Source organism: Prinia subflava, chromosome Z (genome assembly GCF_021018805.1).
Source record: "Prinia subflava isolate CZ2003 ecotype Zambia chromosome Z, Cam_Psub_1.2, whole genome shotgun sequence".
NCBI classification, from domain to species: Eukaryota; Metazoa; Chordata; class Aves; order Passeriformes; family Cisticolidae; genus Prinia; species Prinia subflava.
This window is the reverse complement of record NC_086283.1, coordinates 816686-837845: the sequence shown is the minus strand read 5'-3', so window position 1 is coordinate 837845 and position 21160 is coordinate 816686. Positions and strand designations below refer to the sequence as shown.

At 38.2% G+C, this 21160-nt stretch overlaps 1 protein-coding gene across 9 annotated transcripts in view; it reads left to right on the top strand.

Annotated features, from left to right (window-relative positions):
- RAPGEF2 (Rap guanine nucleotide exchange factor 2) overlaps positions 1-20497 on the top strand; it is a 194276-nt gene extending 173779 nt beyond the window's left edge. For 5 of the 9 annotated variants that reach the window (XM_063421779.1, XM_063421781.1, XM_063421776.1 and 2 more), the window contains 12 exons: positions 2895-3135; positions 3382-3765; positions 5311-5522; positions 5603-5726; positions 6337-6360; positions 7401-7624; positions 8442-8627; positions 10367-10519; positions 12192-12417; positions 14008-14567; positions 17079-17378; positions 18524-20497. In XM_063421779.1, coding sequence (XP_063277849.1) covers positions 2895-3135; positions 3382-3765; positions 5311-5522; positions 5603-5726; positions 6337-6360; positions 7401-7624; positions 8442-8627; positions 10367-10519; positions 12192-12417; positions 14008-14567; positions 17079-17378; positions 18524-18549 — 2660 coding nt within the window. In that variant the 3' untranslated portion in view covers positions 18550-20497. The remainder of the gene's footprint in view (positions 1-2894; positions 3136-3381; positions 3766-5310; positions 5523-5602; positions 5727-6336; positions 6361-7400; positions 7625-8441; positions 8628-10366; positions 10520-12191; positions 12418-14007; positions 14568-17078; positions 17379-18523) is intronic. The other 4 variants (XM_063421778.1, XM_063421780.1, XM_063421782.1 and 1 more) reach the window with 4 other exon arrangements.
- Positions 20498-21160: the final 663 nt, after the last annotated feature.

The window sequence follows — 21160 nt, the reverse complement described above, 5'->3', positions numbered from 1 at the left end:
TTAAAAAAAAAAAGGTTGTTTTTTTATTTTCTTTTTTGCTTAAAATTTGCCTGAATGTCCAAACATGGAATATTTTTAAAGTAATTCTCAGGCAAATTTTTTTCCTGTGTGGAAAGGAAGGAAAAGGGGGCTTGAAATGAAAAACATTATACTTTAAGGGCTTTAGAGATGGCTGCATTATATATAGAACAGTTGAATTATATCTTTATATATTTCAAGACTTGAAAAAATTAAAGCCTGCCGTTCTAATTCCTTTTACTACCTTGGTCTAAATTAAAGATGGAAATGGAGGCAGCTTGCAAGAAATTGAATGCACTGGAGGAGAAAGAGAAATTGGTAGAGCAGCTGTCCTTTGAGGCTTTGAGAAATATCCCTCAGGATAGAAAATAAAACAACTTGCTTCTTTTAGAAGAGTGGTCTTTGAGGAGAAAGTGTGAACAGCTTGAAATCTGCAAGGAGTCATTTTAGTTTCTCTTCTGATTGGCTCAGGCTGTCTCAAATATAGTTTTAAAGGTTTATTTTTAAATGTTCAATAGCACTTTGATTTCTCTTTTCTTGTGCTGCCTTTGCTATTTGATTGGAAGTCAAAATAACAGGGTAATGATGAACAGCCAGTCACTGGGTTTTTTTCTTTCCCCTACAATCTTTCTAAGAGAATAGATTCCTATCATACAGCATTGCGTTCTTCAGCCTGCCACTCCAGTTTCCTTTTTTGAAAACCAGTGAAGGGGGGTGATTACAATTCTTTTCAAGTGTTTTATTTAAAAATTATTGGGCTGAATTACTTGCTACCACTGCTATAGCTGCAGTCATTTCACTTGCTGGCAGACGTCTGTGTATTCTGTGTAGAGCTTTTGCTCCCACCTCTGATAGGTAGGCAGCCTGAGAAATTGGGTGGTGAAATGCAGTGCAGAGGTGGGAGTCTCCTATTTGCTGTCGTCTGTATTTCTTCATATTGACTTCAGTGACCCACCAGAGCAGGTTATTTTCTTGTTGCACAGAACACTTTTTTCTAGGGACTGTTAAACAATTTCTCACCTCGGTATGGTTTACAGTAGCTTTTCAACTTCACAGCGTTTCTCTGACAAATATTTCTGCAACAACAAGAGGCAGCAAGATCTAGAGAAGGGTCTGCTTTCTAATAACACCTCCAAAAGGCTTTGTCTTTGGCATCTGCCTTCCTCCAGATGTCAGAAAATATTCTGCTCTGTATCCCTCTTCAGCTAATTACTGAAGGAAGATGGGTCAGTGTAGAGTTGGTGATAAAAGGCAAAATCGGCTTTCTTGTTATGAATTATTTGTACATTTGACTCAAGTGCTTAGAAAGGGCTAAAAACTGACATCCTTTATGTGTAACTGATGATATAATAATACAGTTCTAGTGTGTTCTGGTATTAGAACTTCTCAAGCTCCAAAAAACTACTTTGAGCTTAAAAGTTACAGGCTTACTTGCATGAAATTTGTAAAATAATATATTTAAGCCTAAAAAGCCTTTGTGGCATGTAAATAACTCATATCAAAGAGATTTATCTTAATGCTTTCCAAATTATTATTTAGGAAATGTGCAAAAGCAGTGGGAAGATGTTGAGTTTTGTTCTTTTGTCACAAAATTTCTGCTGCTTCTATCTTTAAGTAGAAACGTGTACATGTTATGCACATTCAGGTCTTGTAAAAATCCAAAACTCTAGTTGTACCAAAGTGAATATTTTCATTTGATAGCTGTTTTTTCAGTATTTTTGTATGATAGTCATTTCAGAAGCCTTCATTTAGAAGGCTTTCTATTATTATATATTTTATTGCTTGTATGACCTCTTTGATTTAAAAAAACCCCAACTTTTAAGAGGAAACATATTAAAGAAAAATAACTAGATGTCATGCCTCACAAAACTTGAAAAGCTGATTTGTACCACAGAGAAGAAATTAAATTAATTGAAATACTTAGCAGATGATGTTAAAAAACTCAGTGGTAGATAGCTGTATAATTTTTTTCTTACCTAATTATATGGTGATAACAACCAAAATTGATTTGATCTAGGGGTCTGGATTTCACTACATGCATGAAAATAAGAAAATATGTGTGGATTTGGTCTCTCCATATAGCTTATGGAATCAAATCCAGTGTTAGTCTGGTAGTTTTCCAGATTTCCTAAAAAACACTTCACTGTGACTTTTGTGTCATCAGTCACTTCAAACCGGTGTATATATAGAACTTGAATATTTGTGAAGGTTTTTTTTTACCCCTGGCTGCCTTAGTTCTTAATTAGTAAAATACTGGCACAGAGAAATGAAGAGCAAAGTTTTCAGTCTGTTACTGGCCCATTTATTAGTATGATGTAAATGTAACAATGACATAATATATCTGATGATTGAGTACTTGGATGTATCAATACTACTGCACTTTGTGTACACGTGCATGCTGGCTATTATACAAGCATCTTCTTGGCCACTTACATTATGTGCCTTCCCTTTGTGTGTGGTGTGTCAGAGTTAGGTAAATGAATCTATTTTCCTTCAAATATTCTTAAGGTGATCGGTACTCCTATCACCTGTTGGCTTAAACTTCTCATATGTCATTGTATAGGATAGTGTAGTTTAGTGTCCTGGATTTTTCTTAGACTTAAACAGAATCTTTCAGGACTCAACACTTGGGAAAATAAGACGTCTCATTGGTTTGTGTGTCCCGACTTTGAAAATGTTAGCATATTCTTGTGGCTTGCCCCATTTACAGCCTAACTAACTTCTTTTCCTGGATGTTTTGTAGAACCAGCTTTTACTGAGGTGAAAACTGGTAACCCTGATGATTAAATTCAATGTGACTTGCTCGTTCTTACACCATTGAGTTTTTATTTTTCTTTTCTTACTCAGTTGCATAACTTGGTTGTAATTTTTTCCAGACCTACCAGACCAGGTTCTGCGGGTTTTCAAGGCAGACCAGCAAAGCCGCTACATCATGATCAGCAAGGACACAACAGCAAAGGAGGTGGTCATCCAGGCCATCAGGGAATTTGCTCTCACGGCGACCCCTGATGCGTATTCACTATGCGAAGTCTCTGTCACACCTGAGGGTGTCATCAAGCAAAGGAGGCTTCCTGATCAGCTATCCAAGCTTGCTGACAGGATACAGCTGAGTGGCAGGTAAGGTGGAGACAGCTACAGCTGATGGTGCCAGTTTATTAAGTCAAAATCTTGTTAAAGGAGTGTTATTTAATTATTTGTTGTTCTGTTTCTTTACAACACATTGCTGCTTATGCAACTTCTCATTAATACCCGGGCTGGTGAAGTTCACTTTATTCTCAGATTCTAACTGGATCATTGCTGTAACTCTCAGCACTAATTGGATATATAGTATCTGGTGTCTTTTTCTGAATTTTGTTTTTACAGGTATTACCTGAAGAACAACATGGAAACAGAAACTCTTTGTTCAGATGAAGATGCTCAAGAGTTACTAAGGGAAAGCCAAATTTCCCTACTACAGCTCAGTACTGTTGAGGTGGCTACCCAACTCTCCATGAGAAACTTTGAGCTGTTCCGTAATATTGAACCCACGGAATACATAGATGACTTGTTTAAACTCAAATCAAAAACAGGTTGCACTAATCTAAAAAGGTTTGAAGAGGTGATAAATCAAGAAACATTCTGGGTCGCTTCTGAGATTCTAAGAGAAACCAACCAGCTGAAAAGGATGAAGATCATTAAGCATTTCATTAAGATAGCACTACACTGCAGAGAATGCAAGAACTTCAACTCGATGTTTGCCATCATTAGGTACTGCTCACTAATAGTTTTACTCCTACGTAAAAAGCAAAGTCTTACTTATGTTAGTCTTAAAAAAAAAAGTGCTTAATAGAGTAAACCAGTTTATACTGCTAACATCAACACTTGGTAGTCTACTAAGGAGGGTGTTTTCTGTAATCTGAAATGTTTGCAGAAATGTTATTTAAAATGCCACTGTTATGTAGTTACTGCTCAAGATAGCATGGCAAGGTGAACATGGCACTAGAGAAACCAGTGCACTTATTTAAAGACAAAGATCAAAAGAAACAACAGCTATATACAGGAAAACCACACAGTTGTTGCAAATGAATGGATTAATTTCCCCAAAGCAGGTCATTTATATCCATACTGCCCAGTATCTTAAATTCATTTGGTCATGATATGTTGCCTTTTGTTTTCTTTGTTTCAGCAGTTTCTTTCATGGAACTCTGAAAATAATCAATGGCAGACCATAATATAGTCTGTAAATAAGGTTCTTTTAATAAGAATTTTAAAATCTCAGAAAACCTTTTTTAGTTTTGGAATGAGAAGGAAGAGAGAAAATTCTAATGTCTATGTTTATAAACATTTTTTAAAACCCAAACAAAACGAACAATCCCCCTGTACTGTCTGTCATGAAAAAGCTCAAGTAAGTTGCAGTAAACTGACAGTGTTATCACTGTCTTTGATACCAGCTCTTGTCATCATTGTCGTGAGATTCAGTCAACAGATTGAATGTGACATTTTTCCCGAAGATGAGTAGGTTTGAATACTATTCATCAAATGGGCCGAGTTCCAAAGCCAAGGATTCATCCTGATGATCGGTCAGCATCTCTGAGACATCAAAATACTGAGAATTTGTTCAGCTATTTCAGCCAATCTCAATGAGAAATAAAACCAGCCTGTCTGCTAGGAAAAACTTGAGTGAAGGAAAGATTCTAGGTACCAGACTTTCCCACAGGTAGATATTAACAGCAAGACAGTCAGTGTCATTGCAGGGGAAAAAGGGGCTTTGCACCAGCTACAGCTTGAGAATAACCTCAGATATAGAGAGTGTTACGAAATTTCATCTAGGAAGAACAAAGTTAGATAGATTACTGCAGAAAGAAGGTGGTTCAGTGTGCTGTCACCACTTGAACATTATCATGGAGGTGGAAGACGTTTTTGCCAAACTCTTTGTTAATCTGGAAGTGAGTAGTGATCCTGAGGTACCTAGATTATGATATTCTTATTAAATGCAGACACTCTTCTAAAGGAACAAATACATACTCTCTGTAGGGTTTAATTACTCACCCAAGTGTAACTTTTATCTCTTTGTGGTTACATCACATAGATATATCAAGTTTTTATGGCTTTTACAAAAATGATCTTAATTATTCTGTAATACATGCTGGCAAAAAGAAATTTTAAAATTTATGTTTCTTTATTGACATTGTTATGCTCAAGTATTCTGGCTATATGGTATTTCTACCATAAAAATTTAACGGGGTCTTTTCTAGGATTTTTTTGTTTCTTTCTCTTGTTCTTCAACTTTTTTTGCACTTCTTTTGTTTCAAGTGGCCTGAATTTGGCACCAGTTGCAAGACTCCGAACTACTTGGGAAAAGCTTCCAAGCAAGTATGAGAAACTGTTTCAAGATCTGCAGGACTTGTTTGATCCATCTAGGAATATGGCAAAATATCGTAATGTCCTTAACAGCCAAAACCTGCAGCCCCCTATTATCCCCCTGTTTCCTGTCATCAAAAAAGACCTTACATTCCTTCATGAAGGTAAAGGCAGAAGTTTATCATCTTGTACTAGCTAAGGAAAAGTAGCTTTCCTGCCTGATCACTGGTGGTGTTGATTGTAGGAAATGATTCCAAAGTGGAGGGCCTGGTGAACTTTGAGAAGCTGCGGATGATTGCGAAGGAGATTCGCCATGTCGGTCGCATGGCGTCCGTGAACATGGATCCTGCTCTCATGTTTAGAACAAGGTAGGTGTGCTGTACCAGGCAGAGCTTTCCCCAGCTGGGAGAGGGCTAGGTGTCAGCAGGAGGGACTTTTATGTGCCCCTTCTATTGGAGCAGTATGAATTTTTTATGTTAGCAATTGACCAGCATGATGTGGTGGTCTAAAACTGGAGAAACCATTATCTTTTGTGGTTACTGATATGTTCTATCAATGTTTACTATTCCACAGATGATGGTTACTTTATAAAAATGAGATTCTGTCAGTGGGAGGGAGAGAAACTGTCTTGAAAACATATCTATTCATCTATTTGAAACATTGACAGGTGTCATTTAAAATTTTGATTTAGTAGAAGTGGTAATGTATCTGAAGCAGTATCAGCTACTTGTGTTAGAAAACATGGAATGAATGGTCTTTGGGTTCATATTTGACAATCTTATTGCATACTCTTTTTTCTTAATTTGAGCTGGAAGAGTTTGTAATATCTGATTGTATGCCCAAGTCAAGGCTCTTTTTAATGTTTGTGGGCTTCCAGAACTGCTTGTCCTGAGGTCTGGTCTTTTTCTTTCTGAGCTTGTGATCTTTCTCTGTCTCTTCTTAAACCCGTGCTTTATTCTTCCTGGCTCTCACTTGCAGGAAGAAGAAATGGAGGAGTTTGGGGTAAGTGGTTGGAGACAACACACACAGACATTCATTCTTCCTTTACCATTTGCATTTTTTCCTACTTGCTATCTTTAATTTTCTGGTGCTTTGACATTTTTTTCTTTTGTTAACCCTTTTTTACTGACAATACATTTTAACGTAGGAGTGCTTTTGATTTGAGATTAAAACACAGAAGTTGTAAATTATTTTTAAGTGGTCATAGGTAGAAGTGGAATGTTCTTTCCCACCTCCAGTTTAAATTGCTGAAGGAAAAGACTCGGTCAACGAGAAATTACAAAATTATAAGATTGCAACAGCTGAAAATAGCTGTTAATTTCCTTATACCTATTAAATGATTATCGCAATCAAATTCAAAATTTGAAACTTACAGTGTCTGCTTGACTAACTTACTTTCATATTACAATTAGCTTTGATTTTTACCTTAACAATTCAGGACCAATGCATAGCTTTCATATAGATATACATACATTGAAATGTGCATGACATTTATTTCATCATGAACTAGCTGATCATTTTATTTAACAAAATTCTCTTCAGTCTTGCAAGTTATGAAGAAGTTCTGTTCTGTAAAACTGAGCTGTACATTTTATGTACAGTCTGATTTAAAACACAGAGGGCTTTCAAAATGCCTCTTTTATATATATTTGAATTTGAACCACAACTGTAGTCTTCTATCAGCACTGCCTTACTGCATGAGCTTTTCCTAATGCTCCAGTCCTCTCAGTAGATGGCTTATGTGAGAGAGCTGCCTTGAATGCTTTTCTAGATGTGTGAAATGTTATTGCCTAGTGTGAGCAAAGTAGGTTAAAATATCTGTGCCATTAAAATAGTGCCTGTAACCAAGAAAAAAGATTTCCTGGCCCTCATCTCTCTGTCTGTTATAGCTGTTTGACTTACTGGAATGAGGCATGTAAGCTTTGACCATAGACTGACATTCATGCAATCTGTTGCACGTTTCATGTTGATTGGGTGATACCATGTTGGACTAAGTCATACCTTTGCTCTCTTTCTCCCCCTCCTGCTCCCCTTCACTCCAGCTCTCTCAGCCAGGGCAGTGCCAATGCAGCCGTGCTGGATGTTGCACAAGCAGGGGGGCATAAAAAGCGGGTCCGTCGCAGCTCCTTTCTGAATGCTAAGAAGCTCTATGAAGATGCTCAGATGGCACGAAAAGTAAAGCAGTATCTCTCCAACTTGGATCTGGAAATGGATGAAGAGAGCCTCCAGACACTCTCTTTGCAGTGTGAGCCAGCCACAAACACATGTGAGCATTGTCATTTGTTGTGAATTTCAAGAAAACTGTTCAATACAACTCTGTTTCTAGTCCAGTGAATCACTTGGGAACAGTAACTAGACAATGAAGTAGAAAATTATTTGTCTAGTCATTTTCAAGTACTAAGCATCTATGAATCCTAAGGAAATAATTTTGTGGATTAACAGGATAGAGACATAATATTTATGCAGGTGATAAGGCTTTAAGATGATGTCACAGTGAAGTGTACAATGGCTTTTTAGATTTGTCTGTACAAAGGGTATGGAGGAGTTAAAAGTTCTTCTATATTTCTGCTATACTGAGGTTATTTGTGTGAATAGTGATGTGGTTATTCTGAGGGAGTAGGGAATTTTCCTATGTCCAGATCTTTCAGAGATACTTGGAGGGATGTACCTGGGGCAGCAGAGGGGGATCTTATCCTGGATATTTGTTTCATTTTGATTTTAGGAGATGTTTTCCTTCCTGCAGCGTAGCAAAAACTAGTAATTATATGTCTGTTCTGAAACAGTTATAGTCCTTTACCAGCCCAGTATAACTTCTGGTCATGTTTTTTGTAACAGTGGTCATTTATCAGAGCTTTATTTTGAGAAAGAAAACATTCACTGATAATGTACATCTTTTAAAGGCAGTTACATCTCCCCCTCTTTTCCTCTTCATCCTTTCTGTCTAAAGGTATCATGCTGCATTAATTATACGAGTATTTCAGACCTTTTAATTGTTAATTGGGGGGCTTTGCACAGCTCAGACTGAAGCACCACTGTGTTCTTAGCTAGTAGTCATTCAGTGTTTTGTCCCCTTCCTCGCAAAGTGCCGAAGAACACAGGAGACAAGCGATCTGGGAAATCAGAAACGTCACCAGTGGCTCCCCGGGCAGGCAGCCAGCAGAAAGTGCAGCAGCAGCAGCAACATAAAGTAAACCAAGCATTGCAGGTCCCAGCCGTGTCTCTTTATCCCTCCCGCAAGAAAGTGCCAGTCAAAGACCTCCCACCATTCGGTAGGTGGAACAAGGAAGAATTTACTTTCATTTTCTGAAGTTTGTTTGTCTGTGTCAGAAAGACATTCTTAATCAAATAAGGTTCAGAATTTCATTTCTGGTAGTATGATATGCAGCTTAAACCTGTTCATGCAGTGTCTAGCTGTAGTTCTTTTCTCTAGAAATGGAAAGAAAGAAATCTAGGGAAAGCATCCTGTCAATTTAATCAGTATAAGTATTTACCTGCTACTAGCAGCTAGAAAGAATGAATGTTTCTCACTGTTTGCCCTGGCACCTTGCCTTAACTTTTCTAGAGGAGTTAGGGATCTGGAGTTCTTGAGATGCCTCAGAAGTTTTGGTGTCTCTTCACAAGTTAAATTTTTAATGTGAAATTCTGGCCTGCTTAAACTGGCAGTCCTGTTAGAAATGCGGGTCTGAACTTTCATGTTGACAATTGCCCATTTTGTTTCTACTCCCTTCTGCTTTTTTATTGCTGTTGCTCAGTTGTTGCTGCCTCCATATTCTACAGAAAGGTACCAGACTATAGAAACTTCTACCCCGATTTCCAAATCTGTGTCCCAACATGTGTACAGAACATGTATGCACTACTAACAAACGCTTTACATCACAAGTATGGTAATATCCCTAGAAAGTATATGTAGCATAACTGGCCCTTTCCTTTTCATGATGGTTATTGCACAAGAGCTTAATTCTGATTTCACTCTTTATTGGTTTTCCTCATGCATTGCTTAGGCTGCAACAAAGCATTAGAAACAGCAAAATGAGCAAGAAGCAATTCAATATTCATCTAGATCTTGTTGATTTTGCCATTAAATTTTAATCTTAAAGGGACTTTGAAGCTCCATAGGCTGCAGTTTTTTGCTCATAGTGGCAAAGTTTCTGAAAACTGACTAGGTTATGCTGATTAGGCAGCTGTGAATTATTGATAGCAGGATTGTGATCCAACAGATCAAAGATAAAAGATCACGAATGCTTGGAATAACCTCTACCACAAACCTTTGCAAAACTGCCAGTGAGACTCTGTCTTCACGTATAAGGCTGTCCCAGGTTGGATTTTTGAGGGGAGGGGATGGGAAACATGAATAAATGTGGTCTGGGAAAAGCAATTCCTGATGCCCTAGATCTTTACATCGTACATCATCTTCAGGATGTTTTTACTCTGTAGTTTCCCAAAATAAGCTGGTGCAGAGATAGTTCTCAAAAATGAAAGAGAGAAAGGCAGCTGCAGGATGGGCTTGTTTCATAAGCCTAATGCTTATTTTTTTCTTTCCAGCTTCCTTTGACCTTCTAGGCTATTGTGAATAGAAAAGAAACGAGAGAGCAATTTGAATTCTTACTATATAACTCTTTACTAACCAGTGAGATGGGTGTGTGTCTGTATTTAAGCTAATTTTACTTCAAGTTTCTCAGTAACTATTCCTGTGCATATCCTCAATTATATATTGTGTAGGCAGTATTCTGCAACATGAAATATTCATGTTTTATATGGCAAAGTATTTATCTTTCATCCAGAATGAAAGACTATCTGCACTAATATGCAGAAATGAAGCACTCTGTTTTAAACAGGAATAAGTTTTAACATTTTGCTTCATTTAAGTTGATGTCAGGAACTCAGAAATATACAGAAAAAAGATTAGCTTTTTCTTCCTGTGGGGTGTCTGCTCTGTAAATGCATTGTGAAATATAAGGATGCATTTATACCGGCCTTTACATCTGCCCACTTTAATCCTTACCTAAAGGCATTAACTCCCCACAAGCTTTAAAGAAAATCCTTTCATTATCAGAAGAAGGAAGTTTGGATCGTCACAAGAAACAATCTGAAGACGCTGTCTCAAGTGCATCTTCTCAGCTGTCTTCTCCTCCTACTTCACCACAGAGCTCTCCAAGGAAAGGTAGTAGATGTTCAATATTTCTTATCCTGTTTCTTGAAGCTCATGGACTTTGGAAACTTTTGAGAGAACATTTGGGCTCAATACTGCTGCTCCTATTTTTGTCACATACGGTCAGCGAGAGGGCAGAAAATGTAGTGCAGAGTGGGCTACCTGAAAGGTAGCTGTGTACCTGATTTCAAGGGTACTTAAAAGCCCTCTGCTGATCAAAAGCCAGAAGAGATAGCCTGGTATGATACAGGACTTGATGCAGTAGGTCACTCTGACTGCAGCTGCTTCTGACAAAAAATATTCCTATGATCAGTGTTTCCTGCCTTCAGTGAAAGGATGTGCAGGTTGAAACGTAAAATCTTTGTACAGCATTGACCACAGTGGTCTATTAGAGGAATTATTTGCTGTGTCATGCATCCGAATGGGATGTGACCTACATATGACAGAAAGGCTTAAGATATTTAGAATTCAAATGAGAATATTTAATATTGTAATTTATATTTTATACTTCAGAATATTTTAATAACAGCATGATTATTTAAACCACATGCAGGAATTTTTGAGGAATGGTATTATACATTGGAACTCTCTTGACAAAGATCTTTCTAAGTAATTTCACAGTGTTATATTTTAAAGTGAATTTAAAACTTTAAAGGGATTTTTTAAAAAACTCGTTTGTTTGTTTATTTTCATGGTAGTTCTGGCTATGAATTGACAAAACAGAGTATGGAGGCATTGTCCTATAGTTTAAACAAACAAAAAAAAAGATTATTTGACATCATTTAAAGATGAGAGCAGGAACTAGAAAAGCTCACTGATAAGCTAGTGTGAATATTTAATTGGTTTGATGGTTACATGAAGCTAATGATCTGTTCTTTCAGATAAAAATGATGACATTAATTCCCAGCATTAGTTCTCAGCAAATAAACTGGGGTAGATCAGTTGAAGTAATTTTGACACTTATGAGCAGAGTGAAAGCGAAAAATGAAAACTGCTGTGACTTGTGGATGTGTTTAATGATCTTTAACTTAGCTGGCAAGAACATTCAGCACAATTCGTTTAATACTGAAAGAAAAGTTGAATTTGCTTCTATGACATGGTTTGCAGATTTTATCTCAGCCAGGCTGTGTCAGTGCTACCTACCTCCAAATTTCACCATAATTCTGGTAATACGGAATTTGGAATTAATTAGGGAGCCAAGTATCACAAAGAAAACTTGAAAACCTGCCTGTGTCCCAGCTAAGTTATGTAATAAGCAGTCAGCCCAGACATCTGGGCTTCATGTCTCTATTCATCTCTGAAGTGTAGCTTTGCAGAATAAAAAGACTGTATGAGAGAGTCTCTGGGATTACTTTAAGCAGTAGCCTCAACCAGAGCATCTTTTTCCTTCCAGTCTTGGAGACTGGAGTGTTTATGCACAGGCAGATTTTGAGAAGTAATATTTTGTAATGTGAGGATACAAGTATGAATTCGAGAAGAATTTAGGAGAGGAGGACAGAGAAGAGGGAAGGAGAGCAGTTAGTTTGTAAACGAGTAGTACATGTTTCCACACAGTTTTGCAATGCTGTGTAAATGTAATGGTAGCTCTGTTTTAGTGCCAGTTTTATTGCAGTATTGTGAGTGGCCTGACAAGGACTGAGCAGGCATCTTGGAGAGTCTGATAAACGCAATGTTCCCTTTGCAGGCTACACTTTGGCTCCCAGCAGCACCGTGGATAACTTCTCTGATTCCGGTCACAGTGAAATTTCTTCTAGATCTAGTATTGTCAGCAATTCTTCTTTTGACTCTATGCCAGTCTCCCTGCATGATGAGAGGAGACAGAGGCATTCTGTCAGCATCGTGGAGACAAATCTTGGTGTGGGAAGGATTGACAGAAGAATCATGATTGAACCAGATCAATACAGCTTAGGGTAAGAATTTTATTTGTGCTTACTTATATTATACTTTCATATAGTGTGTATGTGGCATGTATATTTGTCCATGTAACTTTCCCTTATCTGTCAAATATCCTTTCTCCTCTGCTCTTAAGAAACTACTACTTCAGTGCTTCATTTTGTGATAATGCTTCATTCCTGCCAAGAACAGGTTTTGCACTCCTGAGTGAGTGATGAGGTCTACAGCAGTAAGACTTTAGCTCAGTAGATGTTACCATCTTAGCATTTCAGTGGTGCCATAGATTTTCCATTTTGTGGCGGACTAGTACCCTAGCCTGCTTTCTCCGTGGGAAATTAACTGAATTAGATGAGATATGCATACAGTTATTCAGTGATCAAACTGAGAACAGAAATAGCTAGCAATTTTCCAGTCTACTTCATGGAAAAGTGCATATTTGTCTAACTCCAAAATATTTTAACCCAAATATCTCTTCTAGTCAACACTAATTGGAAGCTAAAATTCACATTACTCTGCTGGTTGTCTAGTAATTTTCTAGGTAATTAACTTCTGTAATGGTGGGGAAGCTAGTGCTGTGAGGAGTTCTCTAAATCTTTAGCAGTGAGTCTTGGTGTGAAAATAATTGGAGCTCTGGCTCCTGTTTAGTCTCCACTTTACTTTTTTTGGGGGTTTTTTTAGCTTTATTTGGATGCTTCAGTCCTCTGAATGGTTTCTGGGATTTTAATCCTGCAGAGTCTGTGAATAACAGACCTGTTCCAAAACTGCTGTACTTCAGTTTTGGGAATCTCAGTCTATGCAAACTCTAATTAGATGTCTTAAATATTTGGAAGAAGAGGGTTCCAATCTGCATAGGAAGGTGCCCTGGAAGAACAAGTCTCAGGAGTCTGGATATCTGTTAACCAAAAGTGACACTTTTTCCGTTTTCTCTGCTGCTGTGTAAGGGATCATGTCAGGCTCACTTAATCATTGAAAGGCTACAGAAAATGTACTTGCTTTACAAAGTAGCATGTGTTTTCAAATATTAGGTTAAAATACATTTCCATTTGCAGGAAGTGTTGAAAAGTTAGCTTTCACAGTTTCCTAAAAAGGAAAAAAAAATCTGAAATCTAAACCTGAATGTCAGCCAGCTACTGCTGAATTCTGTTTCTAGCTTTTGAACCATTTGCTCAGCATGGCTGGAAAAGCAGTGGAATAACCCTGTATGTTTCCCTGTGTGTGTATCTTTATGGTTTGCCTGTCTTAAACCGCTGTTGTGAAGTTAAGATTTTACCTTTTGAAATTACACTGCTGAAGTGTAAGGCTTCAGCAAGTTATCTATCCATTTTTGTTTGTTTGTGTTTGTTTTTGTTTTACTGATAAAAGAGTTATATTCTCAAAATTGCATTAGCCATTCATGCAAACAATAAATACTATAAAGTGCATCAAAATCTTCAACTGTAGAAGCATAGAATGGTTTGGGTGGAAAGAGACCTTTAAACGTCATAAAGGTTACCTAGTCCAACCCACAGAATGTGTTTTGTTTTTCTTTGGTTTTTCTTTGTGCGTCTTGTTCATGATTTCCAATTCCAACACTGGATTTTTTGTCCCCCTCATCGATGTGTACCCAGCTCATATGCACCGCTGTCAGAGACCAGAGGCCTGTATGCTGGAGCAACTGTACTTTCTTCTCCTAGTACAGAAGAGCTGTCACAGGACCAGGGGGACAGAGCCTCGCTCGATGCAGCCGACAGTGGCCGCGGTAGCTGGACTTCTTGTTCGAGTGGTTCTCATGACAACATCCAGACAATACAGCACCAGAGGAGCTGGGAGACTCTGCCTTTTGGACATGCTCATTTTGACAGTTCAGGCGACGGGGCAGGACTGTGGGCCTCAGGTGGCCATATGGACCAGCTCATGTTCCCTGACCATGGCACAAAGTATGGCAGGCAAAGTCAAGGGAGGGAGGGCCTTGAGCAAGCACAGTCCAGAGCGAGCTGGGCGTCTTCCACAGGATACTGGGGAGAGGACTCCGAGGGTGATACAGGTACCATAAAGCGGAGGGGTGGGAAGGATGTTTCGACTGAAGCTGAAACCAGCAGCATAACATCTGTACCAGCAGAGGAGACAAAGCCAGCGCCCGCCCCTGCTCACACAGCAGCAGCATCAAGCAGTACAAAGGGGCTTGTTGGTAAGTTAAGTTTTCATTTACCAGGAAGCATTTTAATTCATTTGCTAAAGTTCTCTCATATTGTTCTGCATTTCTTTTGTCTGGTTCGATTTTTTTTTTTTTTTAATCAAAACTGAACATTTTGTAGTCTTCTCTTAAAAATTTCCCTTAAACTGTGCGTTTATTGCTAGGGAAAATATCATTTATTGTTGATTCTCAGTTCTGGCAGTGCCTCTGTGTTTCAAGAGAGCCTGCCATACATCAAAAAACTAGCTCAGCTGCTGGACAGTATTTTGAGACTTTGATGTATTTAGATGTCTGTTCTGAAATTTGAATTTCTCATCACAGTAAGGCTCCATAGGCTGTATTTAGAAATCTTAGTAAATGTGGCCTGATTTTTATAGAAGCGTTTAACTTTATTATACCTTTGTATGACTTGTCTGATAATTCCTGGTCTGACTATTCCTTACCTCTGAAAATGGGATCCCTTTGTGTTTAAATACCAACTGAGATGTTTCTTTGGATTGCTGAAACTGAAGGGATTTCAAAGACATTAGAGCTGAAATACATTTCTGTGCATTCAATAATAGAAAGATCAGATAATACATAAATTAGTATGAAGGTGTCTTTGACAGAGCTTAACATTTTTATCATATTGTTCCTTCTATGCATCCCAGTCCATGGGCCATCCAATACCTCTGCATTTTTGCCTCTCTTCTTCCTATCATTCCCCCCCCACTTTGCCTTTTGTTGGATTAACATGAAGGACTATCTAAAAGCCATTTTTTGCTGACACAGCTGAACGTCTGCCAGATTGAGGTCATGCTGAGACCACTGTGATAAACTGCTTTTCCATTTTCTGCCTGAGTATATTGCTTAGCAGTGGTCTTTTGCCTCAAAGCTTGGGTGCAAGTCTAAATCCCTGGACTATTAAGAGGAAGAAGGTGTACAGATTCATGCCAATCTCTAATTTTATTCTTGGATACCCTTGGTTTCCTCCAGAATGTGTAACAGGTGTGCTTCCAAACTTGCCTCTCAAGGCACTGCTTGCCACTACATTTTTAGAGGCTTGAAAGAACATGAAAGAGACCTGAAAATTCAAACCAACACAATTCCCTACCCTTCGCTATTATTAACTAACTCTCCTGCAAATGTAATTCTGTGTGTCACTATCCAACAGAACAAGCTGGTTTACATAGTTAGTTTGCACTTAATAGACATTCATTTTGTTGCAGTATTTCAGCAGAATTTTTCTACAATAGAATTTGTCTATAGAACTTCTTCAGATTTTCAGAAATCTTTTGAATAAAGTTTCTCAGAAACTTTTTCATGTTGCTTTGTTCAGTTAAAACAATTTGTCCAAGAAAAATACTTAGACTCTATTGGAAAATGTTTGATTTTGTTGTAATACTAAGGATTTCTTTGTAGTCTATTAAGACTTGCATCCAAGTAGCACCAGTCTATTTTAAGCTTGTACTGACTGCCCTTTCAGTCAAATCATGCTGCCTAATGCAGGGTGGTGGTGTCATCACCACTTATGCAAGAATATATAGTGTATGACAAGCTGTGGAAAGTAAATTCTCCGTGTCAGTGGTTTTTCCTGCAGTATTTTTAAAGTTTGTTATTAAAGTGGTCATGTGTTAAAGGGCTGGACCCACAATAAGTGTTCAGTATCAAAGTCCCTGGAGACTTCTCTAAGTACTTAACTCTGGAACAGAGACTCCTTCCTATCTGTTGTGTGTCCCTGCAGATGCTTAGGATAACTTAGGAACACATCTCAGTGAGTTACATCTCAGTGAGATCCACAAGCTAGGTGGTAGTCTTTCCATCTCCTATATAAAATCATATTCAGTCATTGTTCTTACAGGAAGACTTCAGATTTTGATTTTGCAGAGAATACAACCATAGGGGCTGCAGGCAGTAGTGCATGCAAATAGTATAGTGATGAAGCCCACTTCTCTTCCTGACCTTTGGAGTTGTAGCTTATGCCTCATTAAGTAGTAAGAATTGTAGGATGAAAATAGTGTATCAGATGCATTTCTTTTTTCCTCTCCAAGATGCTAAAAACAAAAGAGATGAGCTTTTGTATGCAAAGCCCATCTTCAGAATGAAGATAATCATGCATGTGGGGAGATGCTGAAATTCCTGACATTTACTACTTCTGTGGACTCTTGAGTCTTCCATGTTACTTTGATCACTGTACCTTTTATTCTGTACAATTGATGGAACAGCTTCAGTTGTGAAGTTTTAAGGGACAAATTCCCCTTAAAATATGATGAATTTTGTTAGACTAATGCTTCACTGCTGGAAGAATAGCTACATCCTGTGTATGTTGTATATTCTGTACTTTCTTGGTTGACTTATTTTTCACAAGCTCTTTGTCTAGCATATGATAGTTAACCTTTGTCATTCAAATTTTCTCTTCCTGGGCTGTTGAGTTGGTTGATAATTATTTAGCTTTTAACTGTCTATTTTCCTGTGAGCGGAGTTCCTCATCCTGTCTCTAACAATCTTCTGTTGTTTTTCCTGCAGCAAGAAAAGAGGGTCGATACCGGGAACCACCTCCAACTCCTCCCGGTTATGTAGGAATACCTATTGCTGAGTTTGCTGAAGGGGGCTCCCATCCGACCAGGAAGCCTCCAGACTACAACGTAGCACTTCAGAGGTCTAGAATGGTGGCACGGACATGTGAGACTCACGGGACAGCAACTCCGCAGCAGCAGTCGCACTCAGCTGGCAGGCCCGTGAACAAACCTCAGTGGCATAAACCAAATGAGTCAGATCCTCGTCTTGCTCACCATCCATCTCAAGGGTTTTCCACAGAGGAAGATGGTAAATTTCTAGTTTAGATTTTGAGTGTGCTGTATGCAAAACGGGTCAGTGCTTTCACAGACATAAAGCAAGTTGCACAAATCTTGCCTTAATTTGAACTCTATTTCATTTCAAAACTTGCTATTTGTTAGCTTTTTGGAAGGGAAGGAATTCAGATCCTCCTAAATAAATTTGAAATTTGGAATATAGGTCCACCTGAATCTTGAACAACCAAGCAGTTGGCTTAGGCAGCTTCTCTGAAGTTGCCTGTGTTCACTTTGTACAACCCTGCCTACTGTGTTTTTCCACTTTAACCATGTATTTAATGATCAAAAAGGTATCCTGGTTTAGAGAATAGTTGCCCCCTAGGGCACTGTAGCTCAGGTTTATTTGGATAGTGGCTCACATTCTACCTGACACTCTTTACGCTGTGGACACTGAGTCTTCCACTCCAGCTGTTTTCACGTGATGAGCCCACTGCTGTCTCGCTACCTTGCTGGTCCAAATGTGTCCACATCTTTGTGCTTTAGCGCAACTAAAGTTGAGCTAAAGTGGTGTTTTTCCATGGAGAGCAAGTGTAGCTGGATTGCAGCTTTGAGTCCTCAAAATTTAGGCAGAGTGGTGCCAAAATCACTCACTTGAATGCTTTGTGTTGCTTAATGGTAGACTAACATTCCCCTTCTCCTTCTAACTTAGTTACTAAGGTTTTGGGTCAGTATGAACTTCACAGTTGAACACGATGGGGAAAAAAAGGTAGTCTACCTTAATTGAATCTTTGAGTTACCATGACAGAGAATTTTAATTGTTTCTACTAATGATGACTAAATTGAAGATACATTGAAAGAAAAATGTCAGATGCCTTACTGAAGATATTAGATATCTAGGAGTATCTGTTGTGCTCCTCGAGGTGAGTAACTGCATCTAGCTCTGTTAAAGCAATTGTCTTACTGTGTTCAAGATCAAAATTCCAAAGGAATATGCCTCATGAGACCTGAAATGTACTGAAACCTAGATTGTTTTAGAGTGTATATACTTGTACAGTGAAATGGAGAACACTTGAGCACAATACACACAGTTGTTATTGTATGCACAGCTTGTTTCATTCAGTAGCAGTCTTGTTTTTTATGAACTAAATTCTATTTTCCCTTATCCTGTTATGTTTGCAGAAGATGAACAAGTCTCTGCTGTCTAAGACTTGGGCTTTTTTGGATCCAGAGTGAGCCACCTTAAAGGAGAGCACAAGAAGACGTCCCTAGAATAGGAGCCTTGGAACTATGATTAAAGGATGGTGGACCTATTTGCCTCCTTCCCTGCCTTAAAGCAGCATGGGGCTTCTTCCTCTGCCCCTCCCCCTTCTGTTCCCTCTCCCCTTGCATGTGAAATACTGTGAAGAAATCGCCCTGGCACTTTTCAAACTGTGTTGCTTGAAATGCACAGTGCAGCAATCTCCAAGCTACCACTGTCGCTGTCTGCCACATCACACAGTATCATTCCAAATTCCAAGATCATCACATCAGGATGACTAACTCTGGCTGCACTTCCCAATGCTTGGAAGGGTTTTTTTAAATCTTCCTTTTAGATTTTAATCACAATCCTAGCACTTAGTCTCATTGGGATACTGAGATAAGTTAGTTGTCAAATTACATTTGGCCTTTAACCTACAAAGAGAAAATCGCTTCGAGATCCTTCAAGGAGGCAGTGCTTATTTGCTTGTTTACAATGCCTTTGTTACAATTTTGTATGTTTGCATTTGGGAGATCAAATAGTGCATCTGAATAGTAATTACAGTATTATTTCACACCTGTAAGTAGGGTTGCCAGCCTGAGCTCCTGGAAGAATATTGCTATCACATGGCTGAGCAGGGCAGAAGGGAAGGCAGAGGTTGCAGGATGCAGCCTTTCCTTGAATACCTGTCTGGAATCTTCATGAGTTTGAAAATGTTAGTGCTAATGGCATCCTCATCCGGGTCTGGTTCAAATGCAGAAACACAGTGCTCGCAACTGGTCAGTGATGGAAGAGGGCACGGTGTGTGTCTCATCCCTGTACCTTGTGGAATACAGGATGGCCCGCTAAAAAAAGTGTCCTGTTGCAATAAGACAGATGGCAACCCCACCGTTAAGTTATATACTTCTTTTTTTTTTTAACTATATAGTAGTTGTATTAAAATAAAAATTAACTGGATAACACTGCAGTGGAGGCAAGTTGGGATGTCACAGCTCGTGTCAGCTGTTAACACTGATCTAATAACCTTCATTTATTTGCTTCGACATTAGGGGATAATCAAGTCTTTAAGTAAAAAAAAAGAATAACACAGATTTGCCAGCCTTTGCAATGCAGAAATAGTCACAACTGTTAATGGCTTCATGGAACACTGCATGTGTAGAGGCCAATGTGTAGCAACCACCTGCTCACAGCTGCTATTAACCTTATAATGACTGAAATGACCCTCCCCTCTATTTTTGTGTTGTTTTTGCACAGACTCCGGAGAAGTGAAGGCTGCCAATCCGAGTAGTACTCAAATGTGAGGAACTGCTGGTCTTGGATTTTTTTTTTCCATTGAACTCAGCTGATCATATTGATCAGTAGATAAACGTAAATAGCTTCAACTTTTAAAGATCAATTTGCAGTGTTTTTTCACTGTATCAAACAAATGTCAGTGCTTTATTTAATTCTCTCTCCAGTAATCATAGCTTTTGTCTATTTGCTTATATATCACATTGTCAATTATGCATTTGTAATTTTACATGTAATATGCATTATTTGCCAGTTTTATTCTCAAGGCTATGGACCTCATGTGCATATAGAAATACAAAATCCTAGCTCTATCACAAGTTGCACAAATGTTATATAAGCATTAAGTAATTGTAGACCATAGGACTGCTAATCTCAGTTCGCTCTGTGATGTCAAGTGCAGAATGTACAATTAACTGGTGATTTCCTCATACTTTTGATACTACTTGTACCTGTATGTCTTTTAGAAAGACATTGGTGGAGTCTGTATCCTTTTGTATTTTTAATACAATAATTGTACATATTGGTTATATTTTTGTTGAAAATGGTAGAAATGTACTATGTTTATGCTTCTACATCCAGTTTGTATGAAGCTGGAAAATAAATAAATATAACATTAATGAAGTCCATATTGATTCTTATGCATTTTACATGTTCCACATACTTGAACAAATTTATGAAAAAATTTTACTTCTCTGTGTATTAATATTAAAGGGACATTGCCAAGTGATGTGGGCAAACCACTGGTGTGGAGTTTTTCTTAATATAAATTGTGCTGCTGCTAATTTTTGAAAACTTTGGTGTGTGTACTGCTGAATGAGAATGATTGATACCATAAGCATCCCCAGTAGAAACATCTGAGGTGCCATTGAGGTATGGGTTTAGGTGTATGTAGAACGTAAGCAGTTTTAAAGGTAAGATTATGTTGATTTTATACTCTGAATAGTGTAAAAGTAAGGAATATATGTTAACATAATATATGTTAACATATAACATATGAGTAGGGAGATGCATGGAAGGTGATTTATTTGAGTTTTTACCAAACAAGATATTTCAAATAATAAGGATCACCCAATAGCATCCCCAGTAATAAAAGCTGATGTTAATTCAATGTTAAATCTGTTGATTTTATTTTTTCCCCAGAGGCTAGATTTTTTATTTCCATTGGTTTGCAGAAGACTGGTTTAAAATGGTACTGCTAAAGCCATAAACAGGCATATCCTGTTTAGCTTTGAAATGCCTGGCAGGTGGCAATTCCAAGTTCAAAATTAGTTCAATGCAAAGAGAGACAA